At 40.5% G+C, this 25,525-nt stretch overlaps 2 protein-coding genes and 1 non-coding gene across 3 annotated transcripts in view; 2 read left to right on the top strand and 1 right to left on the bottom strand.

The window, feature by feature from the left end:
- The window catches only part of LOC103103199 (apolipoprotein L6-like), a 45,072-nt gene extending 28,963 nt beyond the window's left edge, over positions 1-16,109 (top strand). Inside the window, exon 2 of the mRNA XM_056798873.1 lies at positions 11,984-16,109. Within this exon, the coding sequence (XP_056654851.1) occupies positions 12,018-12,935 (918 nt within the window). The 5' untranslated portion in view covers positions 11,984-12,017 and the 3' untranslated portion in view covers positions 12,936-16,109. The remainder of the gene's footprint in view (positions 1-11,983) is intronic.
- A 4,789-nt stretch (positions 16,110-20,898) lies between these two features.
- LOC100024773 (V-type proton ATPase subunit D-like) lies at positions 20,899-21,815 on the top strand. Its single transcript, XM_056801007.1, has one exon. It carries the CDS (start codon positions 20,899-20,901, stop codon positions 21,262-21,264), a length of 366 nt encoding a protein of 121 aa, XP_056656985.1. The 3' UTR covers positions 21,265-21,815.
- Positions 21,816-25,180: 3,365 nt separating this feature from the next.
- Positions 25,181-25,287, bottom strand: LOC130454854 (U6 spliceosomal RNA). The gene has a single exon (XR_008912643.1). It is a non-coding gene; the product is annotated as a U6 spliceosomal RNA (small nuclear RNA).
- Between the last annotated feature and the right edge of the window lie 238 nt (positions 25,288-25,525).

The raw sequence follows: 25,525 nt of genomic DNA, 5'->3' as shown, positions 1-25,525 counted from the left end.
AATTTAAAGCAAGTGGTTCTGCTAATGCACTCATTTCTCAAATATATATAGAGAGAACAGAGTAAAATTTATAAGAAAAATCATTCTCCATTTGGCAAATGGTCAAAGGATATGAACAGGCAATTCTGAGATAAAGAAATTAAAACTATCTATAGTCACATGAGAAAAATTCTCCAAATAGCTATTGATTCGAGAAATACAAATTAAAACAACTCTGAGATACTACCTTACACCTATCATATTGGCTAATAAAACCAAAAAGGAAAATAATAGCTATGGGACAGGATGTGGAGAAATTGAGATGAAAATACACTGTTGGTAGAGCTGTGAATTTATACAACCATACTGGAGAACAATCTGGAACCATGCCCAAAGAGCCAGAAAATTATGCATTCCTTTTGATCCAGCAAAACCACTATTAGGTCTATTTCCCAAAGAGATCAAAGAAAAAGGGAAAGAACATATATAGAAAATATTTGTAGCAGCTCTTTTTGAAGTGGCATAGAGTTGGAAATAGGAGATATCCATCACTTGGGGAATGACTGGATAAATTGTGGTATATAGTTGTAATAGAATATTATCTATAAGAAATGACAATTATGATGATTTCAGAAAAATCAGTAAAGACTTATGTGAACTAATGCAACACAAAGTAAGCAGAACCAGGAGAATAGTGTAAAAAGTAACAGAAAAATTGTATAATAACAACAGTGAATGACTAAATTATTATCAACAAGAGACTCATGATGAAAAATGCTATTCACGACCATAGAAGGAACTGTTGGAGGCTAACTACAGATTAAAGCATACTATTTTTCATTTTATTAATTTCATGAGTTTTTCTTGCATATGCACTGTGTCTTATTCCCCAGAATGAGGAATATGGAAATATGTATTACATGATAGCACTGGTAAAACTGTTATCAGATTATTTACCATCTCAGGGAGGGAAGGAAGGAAGAGAATCTGAATCACAGCAATTCAGAAAATAATTGATCAGACTTATTTCCATGTGTAACCAAAAAAAAAAATTTTTTAAAACCAAAAAGTATGTTTTCTATTTATGGCAGTTCTGAGCAATTTGCATGTTTTTGTTTTTGGCATTGTGGTATTTAGGGTTCTTGTCTTCTTGTGCCTTGGGGGGGAATTCATAATCCTTAAGTTTTCTCTATACATCACATCTTTGAAATCAATGTTTTGCTTATAAAGAGAGCATATTTTCTTTTAATGTTACTGCTTTTTGCTTTTCTTCTTCCAAATTATCCTTCACTTCTATGTATTTGCCTCCCCAAAGTAACTCATATCACTATATATGTGTGTGTATATATATATATATATATGTAATTTATGTGTATATAGGTTATCCCAAAAGTTGTAGTGTGGTTTTAAGCTTTTCTGCATTGATTTTTGGCACAATCTGATACAGAAAGTTCTCTTTATGAATATTCACATTACAAAAATTAGACTTTCTGAAAAGAATTCTGAAAGAAGTTAGAATTCCAAAAAAACCCTGTATTAAATTGACTGTACAGTACTGTGCACTTTCTAGTCCTGTCCCTTGGCTCAGCCACCCTCTCCACCTCCCCCCTTTGCCCCATATCTTTCTCTCTGCCTATTTGTTGTTGTTCAGTCATTTCAGACATTTTGGACTCTTTGTGACCCCATTTGGAGTTTTCTTGGCAAAGATCCTGAACTGGCTGGCCATGTTTTCTCCAGCTCATTTTACAGGTAAAGAAACTGAGGCAAACAGGGCTAAGTGACTTGCCACAGCTACTGTCTGTTCCCAAATTGGAACTCATGAAGAGGAGTCTTCCTGCCTCAAGGCCCAGCCACCATTGTGCCATTGTGCCACCTAACTGCCTGTATCCCTCTTCCTAATTTCCCTATGATGTGGAGAGAACCTTCATCCTCCCACTCCCCCCCAGGAGTAGATCATAAGCTTGGTGTCACTCACTCTCTCTCACCCTACCATATCCAGTCTGTTGCCAAGACCTGTCCTTACTACCTTCCCAACATTTCTCTATGTCCCCTTCTTCCCTGTGACACTGCCACCACTCTGCTGCAGACCCTCTCCACTTCATGCCCAGACTACCACAAAGCCTGCAGGTTAGTCCATCCTCTATTCAGCTGTTAAATAGATTTTCTCATAAGGTAGCTCCTTCCTGTCTCCAACTCATTCTGCCTCTACTGATTTGGATATTTGCATGTTGTCTCCCCCAGGATTATATGGATTCTTCAAGGAAAGTGACTGTTTTCTATCTTTGTTCCTCTGGTGCTTGACACAGTGTCCAACACATAGTAGGTGCTTAATTAAAATTTTTTTGACTGATCAACTGCTTATCCATTTGGAGACCACTTCTCATAGTCTTTCTTCTATGGAGACTTAGGTGTGAAGGGACTGAGGATGGCCCTGTCACAGACCATCTTGAGTTGCTCTCTCTGGGGTCCATGACCCCCTCCCTCCTCTCCTTTCCTTCCCTTCAGAGATCCTTCAAATCTCTGACTGTGTAGTTCTTGGAAGCAGCCCACCTTCAAGTCCTGATCTCCTGGTAGCTTCTTCTGTTCCCAAGAGGGAAAAACTACAAGTCCTAGACCCTTGGTGAGGGATGATTTGCTATGCTAGATGAAGTCAAGGTCTTTAAGCGCATCTGTTACCCAAAGGAGGACAAGAACTGGAGGCTTCATCATTATCACGTGAATTCCCCCAAATGGGCTCCCCACACAGTTCTCTGTCTACTCTGGTTCACACCATGCCTAGCGACTGTGGCTGCAGATTGTGGTTTTTAAGGTTCCTTCTAAAGACTATAAGAGGCTTATCATGACTGTTCTTTGGCCTGGATGTGACGTCACATGTGGCCCCTCCCCCAGAACCCCCAGAAACCCATCAGTAGAGTCGTCCTGGGGAACATTCAACCCCTCGGTGTCATGGAGACAGGAAGGGGAGATCTGGATGCTTTTGGTCCCTGGATTCATGGGTGGCCCCTGAGGAGGTAAGCACAGCTGGCTTTCATCAGAGCTGGGGAAGAGTTCCTTCTAGCTGGGGACAAGAGATGATGGCTTTCTCCTCCCACCTCAATTCCCCCTAACCCTAACCCAAAACTCTAAAGTTTCCCCTGGAGAACCTGAACAAGCTTCTAGCCTCTCCCTCAATGGCTGGGCAGGGGAAGGCCAAGTAAGGGCAGAGTCAGCCAAGGAAGAAGGTAGGGCAGCCAGTCAATAGGTGAGGGGAGTTCTACAGGTTCCTCTGCTGCTCAAGGTGACAGAAGGGGCAACTGTGGTGGAGGGGAAGTCCACTAGCTTTAGAATTTTGAGAACTTTGTCCCAATTCATGCCTCTGACACTTCCTATGGAACTATGGGCAAGTCTCTAGTTCCTTTTTTTTTTAAACTCTTATCTTCCATCTTAGAAGCAATACTGTATATTAGATCAATACTATATATTAGTTCCAACGCAAAAAGACAACAAGGGCTAGGCAATGGGGATTAAGTGACTTGACCAAGGTTACACAGTTAGGCACTGACAATCTAGATTTGAACCCAGGACCTCCCATCTCCAGTGCTGACTCTCTGTCCACTGAGCTATATAACTGTCCCAAAGCTCTATTCTTAGGACTATCAGGTAAGCTATTTAAAGAAAAAGGGGGTGGGGGAGGGCAGCTGGATAGCTCAGTGGATTGAGAGCCAGGCCCAGAAGACAGGAGGTCCTGGGTTCAAATGTGACCTCAGATATTTTGTAGGAGTATAACCCTGGGCAAGTCACTTAACGCCCATTGCCTAACCCTTACCACTCCTCTGCCTTGGAACCAATACACAGTATTGATTCTAAGATGGAAGGTGAGGGTTAAAAAAAAAACAAAACAAAACTTGTTTTGCAAATGTGATTTTGGCCCTCTCATCTCTCAGCTCGAAAATATAACCTGTTGTTATAAAAACGATGCCCTGGGGGCCCATGGTCTGCCAAAAAGGCTTCTTCCACAAAGATTAAAAAGTGTTTTGTTTTAGCAAACTTCCCAAATAGAGAAACTTCATTTTTGAATTCTGGATAATGAAAACTTTTTCCTTTCTTGGAATTGCTATGTTTGATAAAATCTGCTTAGAAGGAATCTTTTTCCAAATGAGTTTTATATCAATAGCCTACAGAGCCAGGGAGCTGGGGATCCAGGGTAGTGAAGTGGACCAATGTGGTTGCACAATTGCTTTGTGATTTGTCTTTGTGATTCCTATACCAAAACTTCTGGTAGGTTGCAGCCATGTGGCTGTCTAGACTCCCCGCCCTCCCCTGAATAATTACTGAGGCAGGGACCGACTGTGAGATTTGAAGACTGAGTTTAGGCCTTTATTGGTTTTCTCCACTTTGAGGATGGCCATGATCCATGGGCCCCATTTTGCTTAGGAGGCCAGAGAAGCAGCAGTGGCCAAGATGGCAGCTAAAGGCCAAGCAGGAACTCAGGAGCCTAGACCCTGAGCTGGAAGGGAACTGAGGCCATCTAGTTTAATCTGTTTTATAGAGGATGAAACCAGAGGTCCAAGGCAGTTAGTAATTTGCCACAGGTCACCCAGAGAGTAAGAGGTAGAGCAGGATTGGAACTCAGAGCCATTTTCCTTTTCCATGTACCAAGAGACAAGATTATCATTTCACCATTACTCCTCTTTGCCTATGATGAGCACTAGTGAACACCCCAACAGACTCCATACTGGAGTCACAGGAAGCGTCCATCCCCTAAGGCCCCTTGCCCACTGACTCCTACCATAATGTGGGAACAATCCTATTTACCACTCCATGGACATCTTAGATCTGAAGATTCCTCTAATCCATTTTGCTATCATCTGCCTCCTAGAGCCAAGTTTCTCTTAATTTCTTACCTGCTTTCATTCTGATTCCCAAATGGCTTTTCTTTTGATTTCTAATTTTTTAAATTGTCTCCCTCCTTCACCCCATAAGATTACTCTTAATGTTATATGTCCAACCAAACTGGGTAGCTCTCTGTCCCCTGAGGACACTTCCTCTCCTGCCTGTCTCTCTGCCTTCGTTCATGATGTTCTCTATGTCTACAATGCCTTTCCTCCACTCTTAACCTTTTGAATTCCTGTCTAGATGTCCCACAGACACTTCAAAATTTCTCTCTGATATTCTTTTAAACTCTCATCTTCTGTCTTAGAAAAGATTCTAAGACAGAAGATTGTCAAGGACTAGGCAATGGACTAATGACTTACCCAAGGTCATACAGTGAAGTAGTGATCTGAAACCATATTTGAACCCAGGACCTCCCATCTGTGAGCATGGCATTCTATTCACTGAGCCATCTAGCTGCCTCATGTCTATTGATTTTAACAAAATATTTTTAAAAATAACTATATATATTCTAATCCTTAAGTTCTATATTAGAATCAATACTGAGTATTGGTTTTGAAGTAGAAGAGTGGTAAGGGCTAGGCAATGGGAGTTAAGTGACTTGCCCAGGGTCGTATAAGAATTTCTGAGGCCCGATTTGAACCCAAATCCTCCCAACTCTAGTTATGGTGCTCCTTCCACTAGCTGCCCCTATCTCTCCATCATTTTTGTCACTGTTGACCCTCCTCTCCCACTAAATAGTCTTTTCCCTCAACTTCCAAGGCACCAGATTCTCCAGGTTATTCCCCATCTCTGATAGCTCCTCCTCTGCCCCACCTGGTTCCTTATTTTCTTTCTGACCTCTTGAGGCAACTGGTTGTCTACCAAAGGTTTTGCTTTGTCCTTGATCTCCTCTTTTCCCCTCAGCAACCTCATTCCCACCCAACTATAATATCTCTAAATTAATAACCCATAATCCATTTCTTTTGTCTTGACCCCTTCTTTTGAACTCCATGCTTACAAACATGCCTATAGGACATCTCTGGCAAAATCTCAGATCCAACATGGCCAATGCTATCTTTCCAACTTCTGACTTTCTTTTTTTTTTTAATCCACAAAAATGATCAACATTTTTATATGGCAATAACATAGGTAAGGCCAAGCAGAATAGAAAAATAAATCTCATTCAAAATAGCTTCACAATGCATAAAACATTTGGGATTCAATCTACAGTCATTCAAGATACAAAAATAAAGGAAATCTTAGATAATCATAGAGCTATTTCATGTTGGACTATACCAATATAATAAAAATGAAGATACTTCCTAAGTTAATTTAGTTTTTGTGCTTTCCTAATCAAACTACCAAGGGAATATCTTATAAAGGTAGACAAAATAATAGTATAATAGCAGTATTCGTGTGGTGGAAAAAATAGCTAAAACATTGAGAAAAACAATTTGTAACTATAAAAATGTATTGTGAATAAATAATCATCAAAATTGCAAAGTAGGAAAGTAGACTAATGAATCAAACTAGATAAGCAAAAAACAAAAGGTTCAGCTTAGTGTTCGATAAACCCAAGAACATAAACTACTTGAAGGACTCCCTTTTTTTTCTTTTTCTTTTAAATATATTTTATTTGATCATTTCCAAGCATTATTCATTAAAGACATAGATCTTTTTCTTTTCCTCCCCCCACCCCCCATAGCCGACGCGTAAATCCGCTGGGCATTACATGTGTTCTTGATTTGAACTCATTGCTTTGTTGATAATATTTGCATTAGAGTGTTCATTTAGAGTCTCTCCTCTGTCATGTCCCCTCAACCGCTGTATTCAGGCAGTTGCTTTTCCTCGGTGTTTCTACTCCCACAGTTTATCCTTTGCTTATGAATAGTGTTTTTTTCTCCTAGATTCCTGCAAATTGTTCAGGGACATTACACCGCCACTAATGGAGAAGTCCATTACGTTCGATTATACCACAGTGTATTAGTCTCTGGGTACAATGTTCTCCTGGTTCTGCTCCTCTCGCTCTGCATCACTTCCTGGAGGTTGTTCCAGTCTCCATGGAACTCCTCCACTTCCAACTTCTGACTTTCTAATGATGCAACTCGTAATCTGAAAAGGTTGCCAGGGGAGGAAGGGAGAGGAAGTAATTTTTAGGGTTACACAGTCAGTGTGGGTAGTAGGTGGGACTTGAACTCAGGACTCTGACTCTGAGGCAGGCTCTCACATTCATAACTTTGGCATTGCCTTTGGTCCCTATTCTATTCCTATTCCCAAGCTAGTAGAACCTCTCACTGGGAGCTTCATAGTGTCTATAGTTGCCAGGGCCAAACCAGGGTTTGGGTTTGAGATGCTGAAATTGCCTGCATTTGTAGAAGTTCCTCCTAATGACAGAATGGCCCCCAGTGGAATGGGATGTTCCAGTACTCCCAGTGTCCTGTGACTGGGACTTTCCAAGCAGAGACTGGACCACTAACTGTCTGCCGGCCAGATGTGCAGAAGAGAGACCTGTAGTCAGCAAATCCACAAACATTAATGAAACACCCACTGTGTGCCAAGAGCTGTCCTGGGGGCTGGGGAGAGAGAGAGAGGAAAACCCACCCCTTAGGAACAGACAAGTAAATACAAAGTAGATGTGAGGGAATCTGGGGAAAGGGAGGCTGGGAAAGGGGTGACCCTTGCATTTGGGGAGATCAGTGAAGGCTTCTAGATGCCTTCTCAGGTTCCTTTCAACATGGGAGATTCACTGATTTTGTTCCTTTCATGGTGATGTAGGAAAGATTTCAGAGTTCAGAGAAGGCTAAGTATGGTTTCTTTGCAGACTTAATAAACAGACCACTTCCTGTTTCTGGGGTTAATCTTTGCAAGAGCTTCATCATTGTTAATAAGGAGAACTCTCCCTTCTTCTCTTCCATCTCCAGATTCACTTTTCTCCTCTGCTCTCCATTTTTCTCTCTTCTCTCTTTCTTTTTTTCTCTCTCTTTACTCTCCTCTCCCTCTTTCTCTACAACACACACACTCATTCACTTGATAATTTATAAAGTGTTTCTCTGATAGCAATTCTCTGAGATTGGTAGTATAAATATAACTCCAGGTGCCAGCTGGGTACCGCTCCACCTCCAAAGAGAAATATACACTGACAGAGAAGCCTGTGGGTCAGGTCAGACATCTCAAGGTTCACAGTAGCCTTTCCTGGTTCTGATCACCTCATGGCTAAAAGCAGGCACCAATATACCATATGGTCAAGTGGAACCAAGAAGGACCATTTCTTAAAAATTGTGCTGAGATGGGAGGTCCTGGGTTCCAATCTGACCTCAGACACTGCCTAGCTGTGTGACCCTGGGCAAATCACTTAACCTCCATGCCTCACCCTTACTGCTCTTCTGCCTTGGAACCAACATATAGTATTCATTCTAAGGTGGAAGGCAAGGTTTTAGAAAAAGTGTGCTCTGCACTTGCAATCTTTTTAAATTACAATTCTTTTCTGACATTTGACAATTCAGGTTCTCTCCCTCCCTCCCTCCCCACCCCAGTCCCCAAGGTAGTAAATAGTCTGATATACATTATACCAGTGCTTTTATGTAATCCATATTCCATATTGCTCATACAATGATAAAAGACACATCACACATATGAAAAAAAAAAAGAACTCATGAAGGCAATCAAGTAGAAGATAGCAAGCTTTGATCTGCAGTCAGACTCCAACAACTCCTTCCTTGGCTGTAGAGAGCATTTGTCATCATGGGTCCTTTGTGGCTATCTTGGAAATTTGCTTTGCTGATAATAGTTTAGTTAGGAAGGGCCGCTTCTGAACACATTCCACTGTGAGTCCCTGTGTGGAAAAATATTATGATGCCTGTTTTGCAAATGAGGAGAAAAATCCCTCAAGATAAATGACTTTCCCATGGTGTAAAATTTAAAATTATATCTTAATAGTAAAAATATTATGTGATAATTTATGAGGTTTATTAAATGATCATTAGAAATCAAGGGATAAAGAGGGTACAAAATAAAAACCATGTGCCCATGTCTGATTAGCCATTTCAAGTCACCACTAATGCTACATCATGCCAAAGAGGAGCATGAGCCTCAACGCCCACTCCCTTTATCCTCTGTCTACAGGAAGTACATACTGACAGGAAGTCAGTGGGCTCTCGGGATATGTAGTTCTTTTTTTAGGTTAACAGATTTTCAATTATACAATGGTCACACAGCTGGTAAATATAAGAAGAGGATGGACACCCAAGTCACCTTCTTCCATGTCAATGTTTCCGTCTTCACTATTCTTTTCTCGTGAACCTGAGTCAGAGATGCTCAGTGTGGTCAAGGGAACCCAATACAGATGGGTTATTCCATGCCCAGAAAGCCAGGTTTCATGCCCAACATATTTTCACTGGACACTGGATCTACTTCCCAATGGACCTTGACAAGGTGACAGGCAAATCCTCAGAGTGCACTCTGAGCTGATCTGAAACCTCCCTAAGATTTCCACCTATTGTGAGACCCCTAGAAAGCCTTGGTTTCCTCCTTTTTACAGATAAGGCTAAATAATAGTATCTCCTTCAAAGGTTCAAATATGTATAATAAGCACAAATCACTTAGCAATTCAAGTGCTCATTCAATGGGAGCTCTTACTTATTTATTTCTGAAAGCTCTGAGACCTAACCTTGGGCTTCTGGGATTTGGCAATGTCTTTGGGGATGTCATAAGGAAGTAAAATCAGTATTTTAGCTGGGACCATAAAGACTTGCTTTGGGGAACCTTTCATTGTTGGGAAGTTGATCCTCAAATCTTCTAAATTGACCCTTGGTGAGTAACTGAGCAATGTGAGACCCCAGGCAAGCAGAGAAGGATACTTTCGGTCTCCATCTCCCCTCTCTTTGCCTCGTCCTACCCTACCCCTAGCCCCAGCTGCCCTCATGATGTGCTCTCAAAGCACTTTCTGTTCAACTATACTGGGTCAGAAGTACAAGGATTATTATGCCCATTTTGTGGATGAGGAAACTGAGGTTCGTGAAGATTAAATGGCTTCTCCTGATTCATAAGTCTAGCACTGCCAAAGACAGGATTCCAATGTAGGTGTCCTAATTAAGTCCATCATGCTTCCCACTGGGGCAGAGCAGGCAGCTTACTGTCACCATTTACCCATACACACCCTATAGAATCAGTGTCCTATGCTCTGCATCTAAGGGTCCTCCTTACCCTTGTCCCATTCCCCATCCCTTTTGCCTGCTGACTATTGTTAGTCAACAAACAGTAAATAACAGCTATTTGTTGGGCACTAGGCTAAGCAATAAAGTTACAAAGAAAGACAAAAATATCCCTCAAGGAGATTATTGGGGAACTAAAGGGAAAAACAGCAAGCATAAATAGAAACACATACCAGATAAATATAGTGTAAATGGGAAGCAACATCAGGGAAAAGGTGTGATCAGTGAGAAGGATGGAGAAAGAGCTCTTGTAGAAGACTGGATTTGCACTGACTCTTGAAGGAAGCCAGGACAGTTAGCACCTGGTAGAGGGGAAGAGGGCAAACATCTGTCCATGACAGACAGCCAGGGGAAATGCATGGGAGTAGAAGATGGAGGGTCAAGTTTGAAGAATAGCCAAGACACCAGTGTCACTGTACTGTACAATATGTGGATAAAAGTAAGGTACTACTAGATTAGAAATGGAAGAAAGGGCAAGGTTCTGAAGGGTTTTTTTTTTAATTGAACACTTGATGCTAAAGGTAATAGGGAGCCATTGGAGTTCATTGAGTAAGGGAATGACTTGGTTATTGAGTAGAAAAGTGACAGAATAAGATCTTCTGGCTAAAAGGTGATTCCAGATTAATGTCCTCTTTCTTCCCCACCCCTAGAAGAGTCTGCATTTTTTTTAAACCCTTACCTTCTGTCTTGGAGTCAATACTGTGTATTGGCTCCAAGGCAGAAGAGTGGTAAGGGCTAGGCAATGGGGGTCAAGTGACTTGCCCAGGGTCACACAGCTGGGAAGTGTCTGAGGCCAGATTTGAACCTAGGACCTCCTGAAGAGTCTACATTTTAATTGAGCTTCTAAACCCAAATCTTCTGGACCCCAAAAAATAAATTGTTAATCATTTCCTTCTTTTTCTGTCCCAGAAGAGAAGCCTATGAAGGACTTCCAAGCTAGGAAGAACAGAGAAGAACAGCAGTCCTTCTTTGGTGAAAGCCCTTTGGAGAGATTTTCATATCAGCTGGGTTTGCAGAGTTAATTCCTGGGAGCTGAAAGGGTCAGGGACCCCTTGGGAGGTCTACCAGGTTCCTGGCTAGTCTTGCTAGAAACTGATGACATCTTTCATCTATATTTCTTACACAAAGAGGAATCTCCTCTGGCACTAAGGGAGATCAAGGAATTATTCAGTGGAGATCTGGGTATTGACAGATTCCATGGGAACATGAGACAATAATAGGGCTTCCCTATGTCAGTAAATTACCAGATGTTTTGTCAGAGGAAGAGCAAGAATTCCTTTATGGTTCACAAAGTGCTCCTTACTCCTAAGAATCCTATTGGGAGCTGGGTGGTACAGTAGAGAGAACACTAGGCTTAGAATCAGAAAGATTCATCTTTATGAGTTCAAATCCATCCTCACACTTACTAGCTGTGTGATCCTGGGCAAGTCACTTAACCCTGTTTACCTCTAAAAAGAAAAGGCCCTAGAAATACTTCTATTGTGGGGGACAAAGGAGAAGATGAAAAGGAAAGGAACTCAGAGTTAGCCACCCCTAATAGCAAAGCCTATATATCATCTTACCCTTGTAAATCAATGGTCCCTTCTAAAACGCTGCACCCAGAACTGAACACAGTACTCAAGCTAGGTTCCAACCAGGATGGTGGGGTAAATATCACCTTTGTTTTTGACAAATTGAGCTTATTTTTTAAACCCCTATCTTCCATCTTAGAAGCATCTTAGAGAAGTCAGGGATGGACAAGGGGTTAAGTGATTTGCCCAGGGTCACCCAACTAGAAAGTATCTGAGGCCAGATTTGAACCCAGGTCTTCCCATCTCTAAGCCTGGATTCAATTCACTGTGCCATCTTTCTGCCTGCTTTGATATTACTATTGATGACAAGAAATACTGATGACCTATTCTTGGAGCTGCACCTAATCATCTGATTTCTGTTTTTATTAGAACTAATACCAAACGGGTGCTGAGGCCCTCATTGATGGAAGAGTTTCAGGCCAGAATCCCATCAGATAAAGAAAACAATGCTCAGGATGAAGAGTCAGCATATGAGGAAGGTGATGTTCAAGATGAAGAGGTGCCCCATGAGGAAGAGGACACTTTGGATGAGGAAGAAATAGCTTTGGAAGACTTTGAAAAGATGAAAGAAGAGCTAGAAGAATGTATCCAAAAGCTCCATGCCATGGCAGATGAAGTTGACAAGACCCACAAGAATTGTACCATTGCCAAGGTAGTGTCTAATTCTACTGGTATTGTCTCTGGGGTCCTGACCATCCTTGGAATTGCTCTAGTGCCTGTCACATTAGGTGGGAGTTTAGGGCTCACAATAGCTGGTGTGAGCCTGGGGTCAGCATCTGGCATCACCAACCTCCTGTCCAATGGTATTGACCATATCAAAGGTTCAAGGATGAAAAAGAGAGTGAAGCACATGATGGCGGCCTACAAAGGGAAGTTGCCTCTTCAGCAGCAGTCTATGATCGATCAAAGTGAAGAGAGAGAAGTTGTTGGAAAGATAGTAAGGAAAGGGACTTCTGTGTGTGTGGATTTAGTCAGTAAGATCAAAAAGGACATCATCCCCCTCACCAAAGCCAGGTCTGGCATAGCATCTGTCACTGAGAGGATTGGAGTTTCTGGGAGCACCAGCGTCAAGGCCAGCAAGGCTGTGCAGAGTGCCCTTGGAGGCACAGTCGTGGGCATGACCAAAGGAATCAAGGTGTTTGGAATAGTAACAGGGAGTGTTGGTATACTAATGGACACCTACTTTCTCATAAAGGAATCTAGGCACTTGTTGAAAGGATCCAAGGCCAAGACGGCCAATGAACTGAGGCAGGCTGCACAGAGCTTGGAGGAGAGCCTCGAGAAGCTCTGTAAGCAACACGAGGCTGCTGGAGGGCAGTGAGGGTTTGCAATTTGTCAGCCAGGCCACCCACCTCCTGGCCTTCACTCTAGGGCCTTCTTCAACACACCAGAGACTTTTCAAAGGCTAGGCCCAAACTCAATGAAATTAGTTCAATCCTGTCCTCTACACTGGAGTCCCCTCCCCACTTATGTTGTTGCCAAGGTGCTAGTCTTGGATTATTCCCAACACCTGGAGTATTCACATATTACCACTTGGAGCTGTGAATCCAGGTGATACCATGCTGACTGGATCTATGACCAATTTATGTAGCATAATTTCATCTTGATCCTCGCTGCAGCAAGGCAGGCAATCCTTTTAGACATCCCTAAGGGGTTCATCTCCTGTTCACCACAGGGGATGTTCCAAACCTTTCCATCTTTTCTCAAGCCTTCTACAGCATGCCTCCTTTCAGCTGAGGATCAAACTTCATGCTTCACTGAAAGAAATTATGATCATTTCCCAAGAGCCACTGCTGATCTCACATCTCCCAGGTGTGTTCTGCAACTGCCTTCTCCTTCATCCCTATTTTGTGGGAAGAGGTGACTCTTCTCCTTGCCAAAGCTTGCTCTTCTCTCCATTCACACTTGCTCCTATTCTATTCCAGCAGATTGCCCTTCTATCATATCCACTCTCTAATCTTCAAAATCTTTCTTTCTGTTGGCTGCTTCCTAAAACACAGCCAAGTCTTCTTCTCCTTAAGATCCTCATGAGATCCTGCATCCCTAGCAGTTATTGTCTCCTCTAGCTATGTCTATCCTGGAGGAAGCCCTCTACACTCAGTGCCTCCACTTCCTCCCCCTTCACTCTTCTCTAAACTCTGCAGACTGGCTTCTGTCCTCATTCTCTCCAAAGTTGTTGCTGATGCATTTGCCAAATCTAATGACATTTTCTCAATTCTCATTCTTCTCTGCAGGCAACCTTTGATGTCCTCTGCTGACTATTGTCTCCTGATGCTGCTTCATGGCAATGCTGCCCTCTACTTGTGTGCCTACCTGACTGACCCCAACTTCTCAGTCTCCTTTGCGGGGTCTTCATCCAGGTCATGTTCTGTCCTGAGCCACCTCCTCTCTTCTCCTTTATTTTCTCTTCTTTCCTTTCTCCTCCTCCTCCTCCTCTTCTCTTCTCCCCTCCACTATCAGAGTTTGGGATCTCATCAACTCCCATGAGTTTAGCTATCATCTCAATGTAAATAATCTCCCGCTCTAACCCCTGTCCTGAGCTTCAGACCAAATCACCAACTGCCTATTGGACATCTCAAACAAAAAGTTCTGTAGACACCTCAAATTCAACATAGCCAAAAGTACTAGAACTCATTGCTTCTCCCCTCAAATTCTCCTTCTGTTTTTCCCTTTTACTGTCAAGGACAAAATTGCCTTCCCAGGCTCACAGGCTTAGTGCCCTTCTTGACTCCTCATTTCTACTTTCTCCCTATTTCTTGTATATACCACCTTCTCTCCATTTACACAGCTCTCCACCCTGTCACAGGCCCTCACCATTTCTCACCTGGGCTGTTGCAGATTTTACATTTTCTTTCATCTGTAAACAGATCTGTTCATTCTTTAAGCCTTTGGAATATGCCATATTCTGCCATTAGATATTGTCTTCTAAGACATCATATGTTACAGCTAAAAAGATCTGAAGCTTGAGGCTTTTGCTTCTGTAAGATGTTCCATATTCCACTTGGATAATTTGGTATCGACTGAGTATTCATTATGAGGGACACTTAATTTAGGATATGGTATAATGGGCATATGGGATAGCTACTCTCTACGTAGCATTTTTCACCTCTCGTATGGGTATGTGGACAAGTTTTCCCTTTCAATTCTGTATTTTTATGAAATTGGATGCTAAATCGTTTGGAGCATTTAAGTTGAATAGTGATACTGTCTGTTTCTATGTTTTCTTTCACCACATCGTTGTTTCCTTCTTTAAACCTTTTAATATTTTGAGTATTTGTTCTTATTTGGTCCAATAGTATGAGTGCAACTCGTGCTTCTTTGGATTTATTTAATACATAGTACTTTTTTCCCATTCGTCATTTTTATTCTGTATATGTCTGCTTTTTAAATATGTTTCTTGTAAGCAACAAATTATGGGTTTTTCCTTATCTTGTGTTGGATTTTAAATACAATTTACATTTAAAGTTGTGAAAGTTTTGTGTTTTACATAAAGTTTTATATTTTCCTCCATTTGAACTTAATATTGTTTTTTTTAAGATTTGATTTTTTTTACCTCTTCTACTGTAAACACTGTACTATATCTCCTCAGTTATTTTAATTTAGTCATTTTAGTATGTGCTGCTGAAGCAAGCACTTAGCTTAGTCTTTTTAAAGGTGCCTCTGTTCCCGCCAATCTCTTACCCTTATACTCAACACCTATCTCTGTCCGTTAGTTGCCCCTTTTCCCTGGTTTTGGAGTTCTGCCTAGTTCCCTTTTCCTTGCTTAGCTTTTATCTGGTTATTTCATTCTCTTCCCCACCCCTCCTTTTTTTCCTTCAAAAGTAGCCAAGTAAAATACCCTCTCCTCTCCTCTCTATCAGTGTATTTTGTTTATCCATTTTTAAAATGTCATTTTCTGAGATTAAAAAATGGGATAGAACATGTTTCTACAAAAATATTTATAGCTGTGTTTTTTGGGGGTGGCAAAGAAGTGGAAACTAAAGGAATGTCCCTCGATTGGGGGAATGGCTAAACAAATTATGGTCTATGATGGTGATGGAATACTATTATGCTGTGAGGAAGGATGAACAGGATGATTTCAGAAAGACCTACATGACCTGATGCAGAGTGAAATGAGCAGAACCAGGAGAACATTGTACACAGTAACTACAATATTGTGGAATGCTCAGATGTGATAGACTTTGTTACTATCAGCAATACAATGATCCAAAATAATCCTGAGGGACTTAGGAAAAAGAATGCTCTCCACCGCCAGAGAAAGAACTGTTGGAATCAGAATGCAGATGGAAGAATATGATTTATCACTTGTTTTTGGGGGGTTATGATTTGGGGTTTTGGTTTTTTATAAGATCACTCACTTACCAAAATAAATAATATAGAAATATATTTTACATGATACTACATATATAACCCAGATCAAATTGTTTGTCAACTCTGGGAGGGGGAAGGGAAGAAGAGAGGGAGATAATTTGAATCATACAATTTTGGAAAACTTATGTGGAAATTTGTTATTAAAATAAAATAAAGATAAAATATAAAAATAGATTATAAATTAAAATGGCATTTTCTGGATCTTTTTCTAGAAAGGATTTCTATTCTTCACTCTCTTCACTATTTATCTTTTTTTTTGGTCTCTTCCAGACTTCAGTCCTTTGGTTTGTGGCCCTTTTACTTATTTAGTTCATTTAGTTGGGAGAACTCTACCGGGATCTCCCTCCTTAATAGTTTCTGTTCTCACCTTGTCCCCATCCTGTTTTTTTCTGGTGTGAATCATTCTTATAAAAATGCCAGTTCTTGTAGGAGTAGAGTTGTTATTGCCCCATGCTAGGATGCTTCCTGGGTCCTGTTTATGCAGTTCACTTTTGACCTTTTCACTTTTTCATTTCCCCCCATTTACCTCAAAATCTCTTGCCTGGGTCCATCTCCTTTTAATCTCCTTGGGATCAGTTGCCCCTAGGAACTCTGGTTCCTATATTCTGAAGCAGGATGATTGGTCGCTCTAAGCACCCATTCTCAGCAGATGGTATCCATTGTGAGGTCTTCATCTCCCTTTATAGAGTATCTCTCTTTACCCAGAGAAGAATTCATCAGTGGTATACCTTTTCACCATTAAAACAAAATAAGCACTCTCTGCATTTACAACCTGCTCATTATTGATTATATTATTTTCTTTGCTCTATTGAACCCTTTATCAGTTGGTTTAAATCTTTCTTTCTTTTCTTTTAAAACATGTACCTTCCATCTTATAAATGATATTAAGTATTGGTTCCAAGGCAGAAGATCAGTGAGGTGTAAATGACTTGCCCAGGATCATACAACTAGGAAATGTCTGAAACTGGATTTGAATTCAGGACCTCCCATCTCTAGGCTTGATTCTTAACCCACTAAACCACCTAGTCTCAGTCTTTCCACTCTTCTCTGGATTTATCATGTTAGTTATTTCTTAGAGCTCAGTAATATTCCATTGCATTTATGTACTAGCACTTGTTTAGTCACTCCCCAAGTGATAGGCATCTATTTTGTTTCCAATTCTTGGCTACTATAAAAAGTGCTGCTCCAAATATTTGGCATCACGTATAACCCAGATCAAATTGCTTACCATCTCCGAGAGGGGAGGGAGGGAAGGGAGAGAAGGAGGGAGACAAGTTCTTATAATTATGGGAAATGTGTATTGAATATTATTACATATAATTAGGAAAATGAAATCTTTGAATTAAAAAAATGCTAGAAAATAAATGAATAAATAAATATTTGGTATCCAAAAAGACTTTCTTCATATCAATGACCTCCTTCAGGTATATACCTAGCAATGGAATCTCTAGATCAAAGGTTATGGACTTTTTAGTAACTTTATTTGCATAATTCCAAATTATTTTCCAAAATGGTTATAATTATTTCCATTCATAATACATTAAAGTAGGGGCAGCTAGGTGGCTCAGTGGATAGAGAGCCAGTCCCAAAGATGGGACGTCCTGAGTTCAAATTTAGTCTTAAACACTTCCTAGCTGGGTGACCCTGGGCAAGTCACTTAATCCCCATTGCCCAGCCCTTACTGCTCTTTTTCCTTGGAACTGATACTTAGCATCAATTCTAAGATAGTCAGTAAGGGTTAGAAAAAAACAACAATGCACCGGAGAGCCTATCTTCCTACAACTCTTTCATCAGTTGATTATTCCAACTTTTCTCATCTTTGACAATTCACAAGGGAAAAAAACTAGAAATTCTCCTAAGAACAGAATTAAAGCAAGACTATGCTTTGTCACATTATCATTTGTGTAACCCAGTTCTCCAATTAAATCTGGGACATTTTGCATGCTGCTTTTTAAAATGTTACTCTGCATTGGTGGAGACAATGCTGGCTGTCGGTGTGAGGGGTCCACTTGGTGAGAGAACTCTGGGAGAGGAGAGGCACTCATTCACTGAGAGCAAGGATACTATGTTACCCAAAGGGAAATTTTCCAAGATTTCTAAAGGCAGAATTTGGAAACTTGGGACATTTTGAGGAGCCAGCTGTTTCTACATGGATATATTTTTTCTTTTCTTTTTTTAAACCTTCCCATCTGTCTTGGAATTTGTGCTGACTCCCAGGCAGAAAAGCACTAAGGGCTAGGCAATGGAGAATAAGTGACTTTCCCAGGGTCACACAGCCAGAAAGTATCTAGGGTCAGATTTGAACCCAGGACCTCCCATCTCTAGACCTGGCTCTCTATCTCCGGAGCCACCTACCTTCTCTCATGTATACAGTTTCAAAGTGTCCCCATCTCTGTCTCTGACTCCCTCCTTCTCAATCTCCTTTCACTACAGTATTCCTGGAATCAGTCTGAAGAGATTCTGGATCTCTGTGCCATCTCTCCTGAAAAATAAATAAACATTTCTTCTCTCCAAGAGTTCTCACAGCAACTCTGTATACCCAGAACACAGCATCTTGCCAACATTGTCTCCACCAATCCAGAGTCACATCTCAGTATCATCACACAAAATGCCTCAGGCTTAGTGGGAAACTCAAGTTACCTTTGAAATGGTTCTAGAATGACTAGTCCCTATTGGCCAGAACCCAGTTAAAATTCTAATAGAATGAGCAAATCCAAGAGCCCAATTTATACAATAACAACAATTTGGTAAAGACATTAAATGCAGTGATCAGCCCTGATTGCAGAGGACTCATCACCTCCTGCCAGAGAGGGGATGGACTTAGAATACAGGTTAAGGCATATTTTTTTAGACAATGTAGGAATTTGTTTTGTTTAACTAAACATGTTGTATCAGAAACTTTATTTTTTCCTTCTCAATGATGATAAGGAGGATGACGATAAGGAGGTGGGAGAGAAAGAAGATGGATTTTCAGTAGACAAATTTCTTTTTTATTTTAAAAAGATAGGAAAATAAAATAAAGAATTTCTTTTTTAAATGAAAAAAATTGTTATTACAATGCTGAACAATAAGACCACAACACTCTAGAAGGAATTTTAGAATCTACTTTTTATAGAAATAGAAATAGTATCAGTAGAAATAAATCTCAATACCATGGTCACAATGTCCAAACCCCAAGAAAATAAATCATTAACTTAAGTATAAAGTTCCCTATCAGCAACTTTCTTTCAGAAGTCAATTATTTTCAAGTAGAAATTGCAATATGTGCTTGAGACCATAAACACCAAATATTTTATTTATAGAATTGCACATGACTGACTTTCTCTCCTGATTAGCTGATGAAGGTTCCATATGGTTTTGCCCTGGGTAGTTTTGGTTTTCATCTTTTATCTCTTTCCTGACATTGGCTTGATCTAATTGTCTTGCATCTGCGACTACAAGTGGTTGGATAATAGCTTGTTTTGGAAGTACGCTGCACATTTTTTTTTTTGACTTGGTGCTGACTTCATCTGGAAAAGGGAAACTGTCTATGATTTCTTAAGTGCTCTACTTGGTGCTACTATCTAACATCCCGGGACATCTGAATTTTCTGATACATGCTCATTTCCTTTTTGATTTTCATTACATTTTTGAACAACTTGTTCACCGTATTCAACTTTTTTCTTCCTTTGCAATGGTTCTGCCATGATGTCATTGGCTCCTTCTGTTTCTGCTTTGTTGTGGTTCTCTGATTTGCTATCCTCTTCTTTTTTGCTTTCTTCTCTTCATGTCTAGGTTCATTGTTAGCTTCTGTCTCCGTCATCTGGGCCTAGAGCCTCTGTTCCTTCAAATGAACCTTTTTGATTCTCTTGCCTCTGAATTGGTGACAATATTAAAGATCGATCACTGGGATTCAGGCTCATCCAATGTGTTATCCTTAGGACATCAGCAATGTCTTTAAGCTTTCTATGTTCATTTTCAGTCTCTAACTCTTTTGCTGAAGAACTATTTCCCCCACCTTGAATTGGTTTTTCTGCTTTAGTTAGTAATTGTAGACTGCTCCTTCATTACTTGTTTTTCCATCAGGCTTTACCTGATGGAAACCACCAGGTTTACAGGGCACCTGAGAGGGGCTCTGCTGTTGGAGGAATGTACTGGTGATTTGAAAGGAACTTCCAGGGGAGGGGGGGTGTTCTTATCATTTGACCAAGTTGTTCTTCACTTTCTCTTCTCTGTGACCTTGTGGATAAGGATGTCTGCAAGGTGTTTCCTGAAGGCTTCTCATCACCAAGAGAAGAAGCTACTGTTGAGTCACTGGTGTTTCCATAATTTCTTCAGATTTGGTGAACCTGGGAGGGAGAAGCAAAAACTAGTGTGTGGCATCCACCACAAGCAACCAGATGGACTATACATTTCAAAAAATTAGGGCACAACGTGGGTATGAATTGATTAGTAAATTGTCCTGCCCAACTATGTCCCATTTCTTTATTTCAACCATCCCTAATTGTCTGATATTAAAGCTGTATGGAGGGGACAGGTAGTTCAGTGGATAGTCAGTCCTAGAAATGGAAGGTCCCGAGTTCAGAAATGGCCTGGACATTGCCTAGTTGTGTGCCTGAATTCCCATTGTCTACCCCTTAGCACTCTTCTCCTTTGGAATCAATATATGGTATTGATTCTAAGACAGAAAGTAAGTTTTTTCCAAAAGCTGTATGGTTTTCCCCACATCCACTGTATTTTATTCTCTGATTCTGAAGATTAAAAAAAACAACTTTTAATCCTCATTTTCTGCCTTAAAATTGATGCTAAGGGACTGCATGAGAAGGTGGGGGAGGCTAGCCGCAGTGATTGGCAACTTAGAAGCCAGAAGTAATAGGCCTGGGTACTAAGCTGTCACCACCAGACAACAACCGCCAGGATGTCTACCTTTGCGAATGGCACAGCCCATTATGAAGGCTCCATTAAAAGGTGTACAAGCAGGTCGGAACCTCCTAAAGAAAAAGTCTGCTGCCATGACTCTTCAATTCCGGCAGATCTTAAAGAAGGTCATTCAGACCAAAGTGCTAAGGGGTGAAGTGATGCGAGAAGCTGCTTTCTCACTTGCTGAAGCCAAATTCACAGCTGGTGACTTTGGTGCCACCGTTATTCAGGATGGGAACAAAGCTCAAGTGAAGATTAGAACAAAGAAAGATAATGTAGCAGGTGTTGCCTTGCCAGTATTTGAACATTACCAGGAAGGAACCGACAGTTACGAATTGACTGGTATGGCCAGAGGTGGTGTGACAAGGAAATCACTTTAAAAGACTGATATTTATTAATTTAAGGTCGCCAAGGAATTCAGCTATGTAATTCCTTAATGAAAACTCAAGTCAGCCGTCAGCCTTTTATAGAGTTTAATTACAAACAGGAGGAAGAAAGGAATTAGAGAGAGAGAGAGAGAGAGAGAGAGAGAGAGAGAGAGAGAGAGAGAGAGAGAAAGGGGAGAGAAGGGAATAGGGCTTAAATATCCCCTCTGTTTAGGCTGGGCCAAAAGGCCCAAGCCCTTAGATAGCTGGGGCAAAGAAAAGAGATCAGTTCCTATTACTCACGTGACCAAAATGGAGAAACAGTCTCAAAGGCCCCCACCTTCAGCTTCCTTCAGAGCAAGCTTCTCAGAGCACACTCCAACCACTCCGACAAACTCCTCAACCAAAAAAAACCCCCTGCGTCTTCAGACCCCTCTATCTTTAAGGAAACCATCCAAGTTCCCTCCCCTCAGTTCTCACATCTACCAATCACCTGTCCATCAATTTCCCTGTGCCAATGGAGGCTCTAGCTTAACCCAGGACCGCCCAGAGGTCTCTGGCTTTGCACATGTCTGTTGAACGTCATATTCTAAAATAATTAAATCTTTGATCCTTTGCTACAGCCCTTCCTAAATCCTGTTAACCTGAGTAGGGTAGAGATTGGAATAATTAAATTTTGATCTATGCTGCAGCCCTTCCTCAATCCTGTTAGGACTGAGTAGGGTGGAGATTGATTCCAAGTATCTCCATTGTATCAATTCTAAAATCAATCATGACTCAAAGAAATTCCTGTTCTATGCTTAAGCATAGGTCAAAGTCCTTTCCATTGTTCAGCAAAAGGTTTCTGTACTAAAGTAATCTTAAGAAGGGAGGAGGAGGAAACTCTCATGCCAATGGGGTTCACATTCCAATAGCCAAGACCCACTATCAATAGGAAATTTTTCAAGTATGAAATTTCCCAATGGTGAAATTTCCAACATTTATAAGTCTAAGAAATTTTGAGGTTTACAGTGGGGAACAAATGACCAAACTGAAGAAGAACTATGGCAAAGCAGTAGAGCTGCTGGTGGAACTAGTATCACTCCAGACTTCAGTTATTATGCTGGATGAGGCCATTAAAATAGCAAACAGATGGGTGAATGCCATTGAGCATGTGATCATTCCCCGGATTGAGCGTACACTTAATTACATTGTCACAGAACTGGATGAGCAAGCACGTGAAGAATGTTACAGGTTAAAGAAAATACAGGAGAGGAAGAAGACTGTCAAAGAAAAATTAGAGAAGGAGATGTCCTGCCTGAAAGCATCTGGAGAATTGCCAGAGCCTGCTAATCTACTGGCAATAGAAAAAGATGAAGATTTTCTATTTGAATAGCCCTTTCCATTCTATCATCTTTGAGACCTTGGCCTTGTGCTTTTCTTATAATACATGGTATCCAGGTTCTGTGTGTAATGGGCTATTTGTTATAGCCCCAAAGTTCTACTAGTGGATATTAGTTATTGGGATTATTTGGAGAGATCATGATTATATGTCATTTGTAGGATCTGCCTCTATTTTGGTGATAATTGACCAGTCCAGGAAGCTATAGAACTATAACCTATTGATATTTCCTCATTTCATTGGTCTGTGTATGTACTCAGTTTTGGTGTTCTATACTCTAATATTTGAAAAAAAGATCCCTTTGAAAACAGCAGTGATTCACACTGATCTAATAGCCTAACTTCTACATACATAGTCATTGCTTTGACCCACTTTCAACTTTTGCTTTTGTCACCATGGTGCTTCAATCTAGCCTTGGGTAAATTGTTTCATGTCCTTTTTTCCCCCCTTTCATGACTGGTCTCAGTCCTGTGGAAGAAGACTTTCCCCCTCCATTTAGGAAGAAATTCTGCCAAGTCCTGTGTAACTATAGTATGTAAGCAGAGTAAAAGAATTTTAAGATGACTTGCTTTATTTATAATTACTTTGACTTGATTCACTTGGAACATAAAATAATAATGTCATCTAAAGGCTACTTCTTAAAAAATTTTATCAATGACTTATTTTTATACCAGTCTAGATTTCTAGATATATGCATGACCTCCAATTTCAAACCCTTCCTTACAAAAATATTTGACACCTCAACTGTTTCTTTGTTTTTTAATCTTTACCTTCTGCATTAGAATCAATAGTGTGTATTGGTTCCAAGAAAGATGAATGGAAAGGGATGGGCAATGGTATTTAAGTGACTTGCCCAGAGTCACACAGCTAGAAAGTGTCAGAGGCTAGATTTGAGCCTAGGACCTTCCATCTCTAGGTATGGCTTTCAATCCACTGAGCTACCCAGCTGTCCCCCACGGCAACTGTTTCTGATAATGTGTGCCCCAGTGTGAAGCCATAGACCTCCACCTCTAAGAGGAAGGTGTTTTATCATTTCAGAATCTGTTATATGGAACAAAAATTGGCCATTATGGTTAATCGTAATTTAGTTGCCTTTTCATTATGATGGTCTTTGTTTTCTGGTTCTTTTTGCTTTATTCTGCATCAATTAATTTTATCACATTCATTAGAACTATCAGTTCTTTAAGATCATAAATCTAGAGATGGAAAGAACCTTAGAGGCCATCCATATTGATTCCCTTCTTTTATTAATAAGAAGACTGGTGTACAGAGAATTACTGATGGCTCACAATCAACAAAGATGGTAAGTGACAGAGCTGGGCTGTGAACATACATCCTATGACCCTAAGCAGAGCGCTTTTTCACTGTACCATGTGACCTCAATGCTGTTCATGATACAGTAATAATTCTGTTCCATTTATATACCATCTTAGTTTTTGTTGTTGTTGTTGCTTTTTGTTTTTTGGTAAATGTCTAGACCTGTGATTTCATGGATATAGGAAACTCTAGATGAGGAAACTTCCTCTAGCCTACAGTTAGAGCTTTTGGGTGGTCTGAGGGGCACTTAGGTAAAGTGACCTGACTGGATTTACACAAAAGGCAACATTAACTATTTCCATCTTGAAGAGGAGGGGTCTGCGTTGAAAACTCAGTTGTTTGCATACTGCTTATTTATGATCTGGCATAAGATTTTCTGTTTGAGGTAGAAGGAATGTGTGCCATATCTTCAAAGTCATTTTTTGTTGTCATTTGTTGTCCCTTAAATATTAAATAACAGCAAACAACAGCAACAGCAAAAAAAAAATTGATACGAAGTATTAGTTCCAAGGCAGAAGGGTAGTAGAGGCTAGGCAATGAGGATTAAGTGACTTGCCCAGGATCACACAGCTAGCAAGTGTCTGAAGCCAGATTTGAACCTAGGACCTCTCATCTCTAGGCCTGGCTCTCAATCCACTGAGTCACCCAGCTGCCCCCAATTCTGAAGATGTTTAACAACCTTTGCTTCCAAGTTTTCAAAAACAAGACTCCCAACACCTTATTGGCCATACTGTCCAAGGTCAGATGTGTCTATTTCTTCCTCTGTTAAAGCTACTGTATACTTTCCACCACAAACCTAAATTCACCTTCCCAGGAATTCTAAGAACCAACTGAGAAATTCTATGATTTTTTAGTTGTTTAGGTGAGAGAACTAACTTTCCATTCTCTGGTTCTCCAAATGTGTAGAATCCACCCTCTATTGTTACAAAGGCTCAAAATCACAAAGGTAATATCCAAAAAAGATCCAGGAGATAGGTTTTCCAACAGTCACTTGACAAAGGACATGCACATTAGATTCTTCTGATGGACCAATTTGCCCGTTCCTTCCTTCTTCTGTGTAGCAAGGTGTGGTTCCTTCCACATGCAGCAAATTTTACTGTTTTGGATTTTAAAGCTTTTACATAAGTTGATTTGCTGATTGTTGTCCTTGACCCTAATCCTAACTGGCCTCAGTTATTGCTGCCAAACATGTAGAGTTTGCTATTTCCTGTTACAAGAGCAGTATGTTTATCTAAAACTATGGAATGCTTCACAAATTTGCATGTCATCCTTGAGCAAGGGCCATGGTAATCTTCTCTGTATCATTCCAATTTTAGAATTTGTGCTGCCAAAGTGAGCACAAAAATTAAAATCTCTAACAGCAATCAATTAAGGAAAAGAAATTGAAGGTATAAAAATAAACATAATGGGGTGTGGGAGGAGAAGCTCTCCTTGCAGACAATAAAATGATACATGTAGGGAACCCCAAAGAATTAGCAAAAGATTAATCAAGATAATAGCTTCAATAAAATAGCAGATGAAAAACAAAAAATTGCAAAAATCCATAGCTTTTCTGAACACCTCTAATAATACCCAGGA

This window comes from Monodelphis domestica, chromosome 5, assembly GCF_027887165.1.
Source record: "Monodelphis domestica isolate mMonDom1 chromosome 5, mMonDom1.pri, whole genome shotgun sequence".
Lineage (NCBI taxonomy): Eukaryota > Metazoa > Chordata > Mammalia > Didelphimorphia > Didelphidae > Monodelphis > Monodelphis domestica.
Note: the sequence above shows the minus strand (reverse complement) of the source record. Positions and strands in the feature narration are given on the sequence as shown.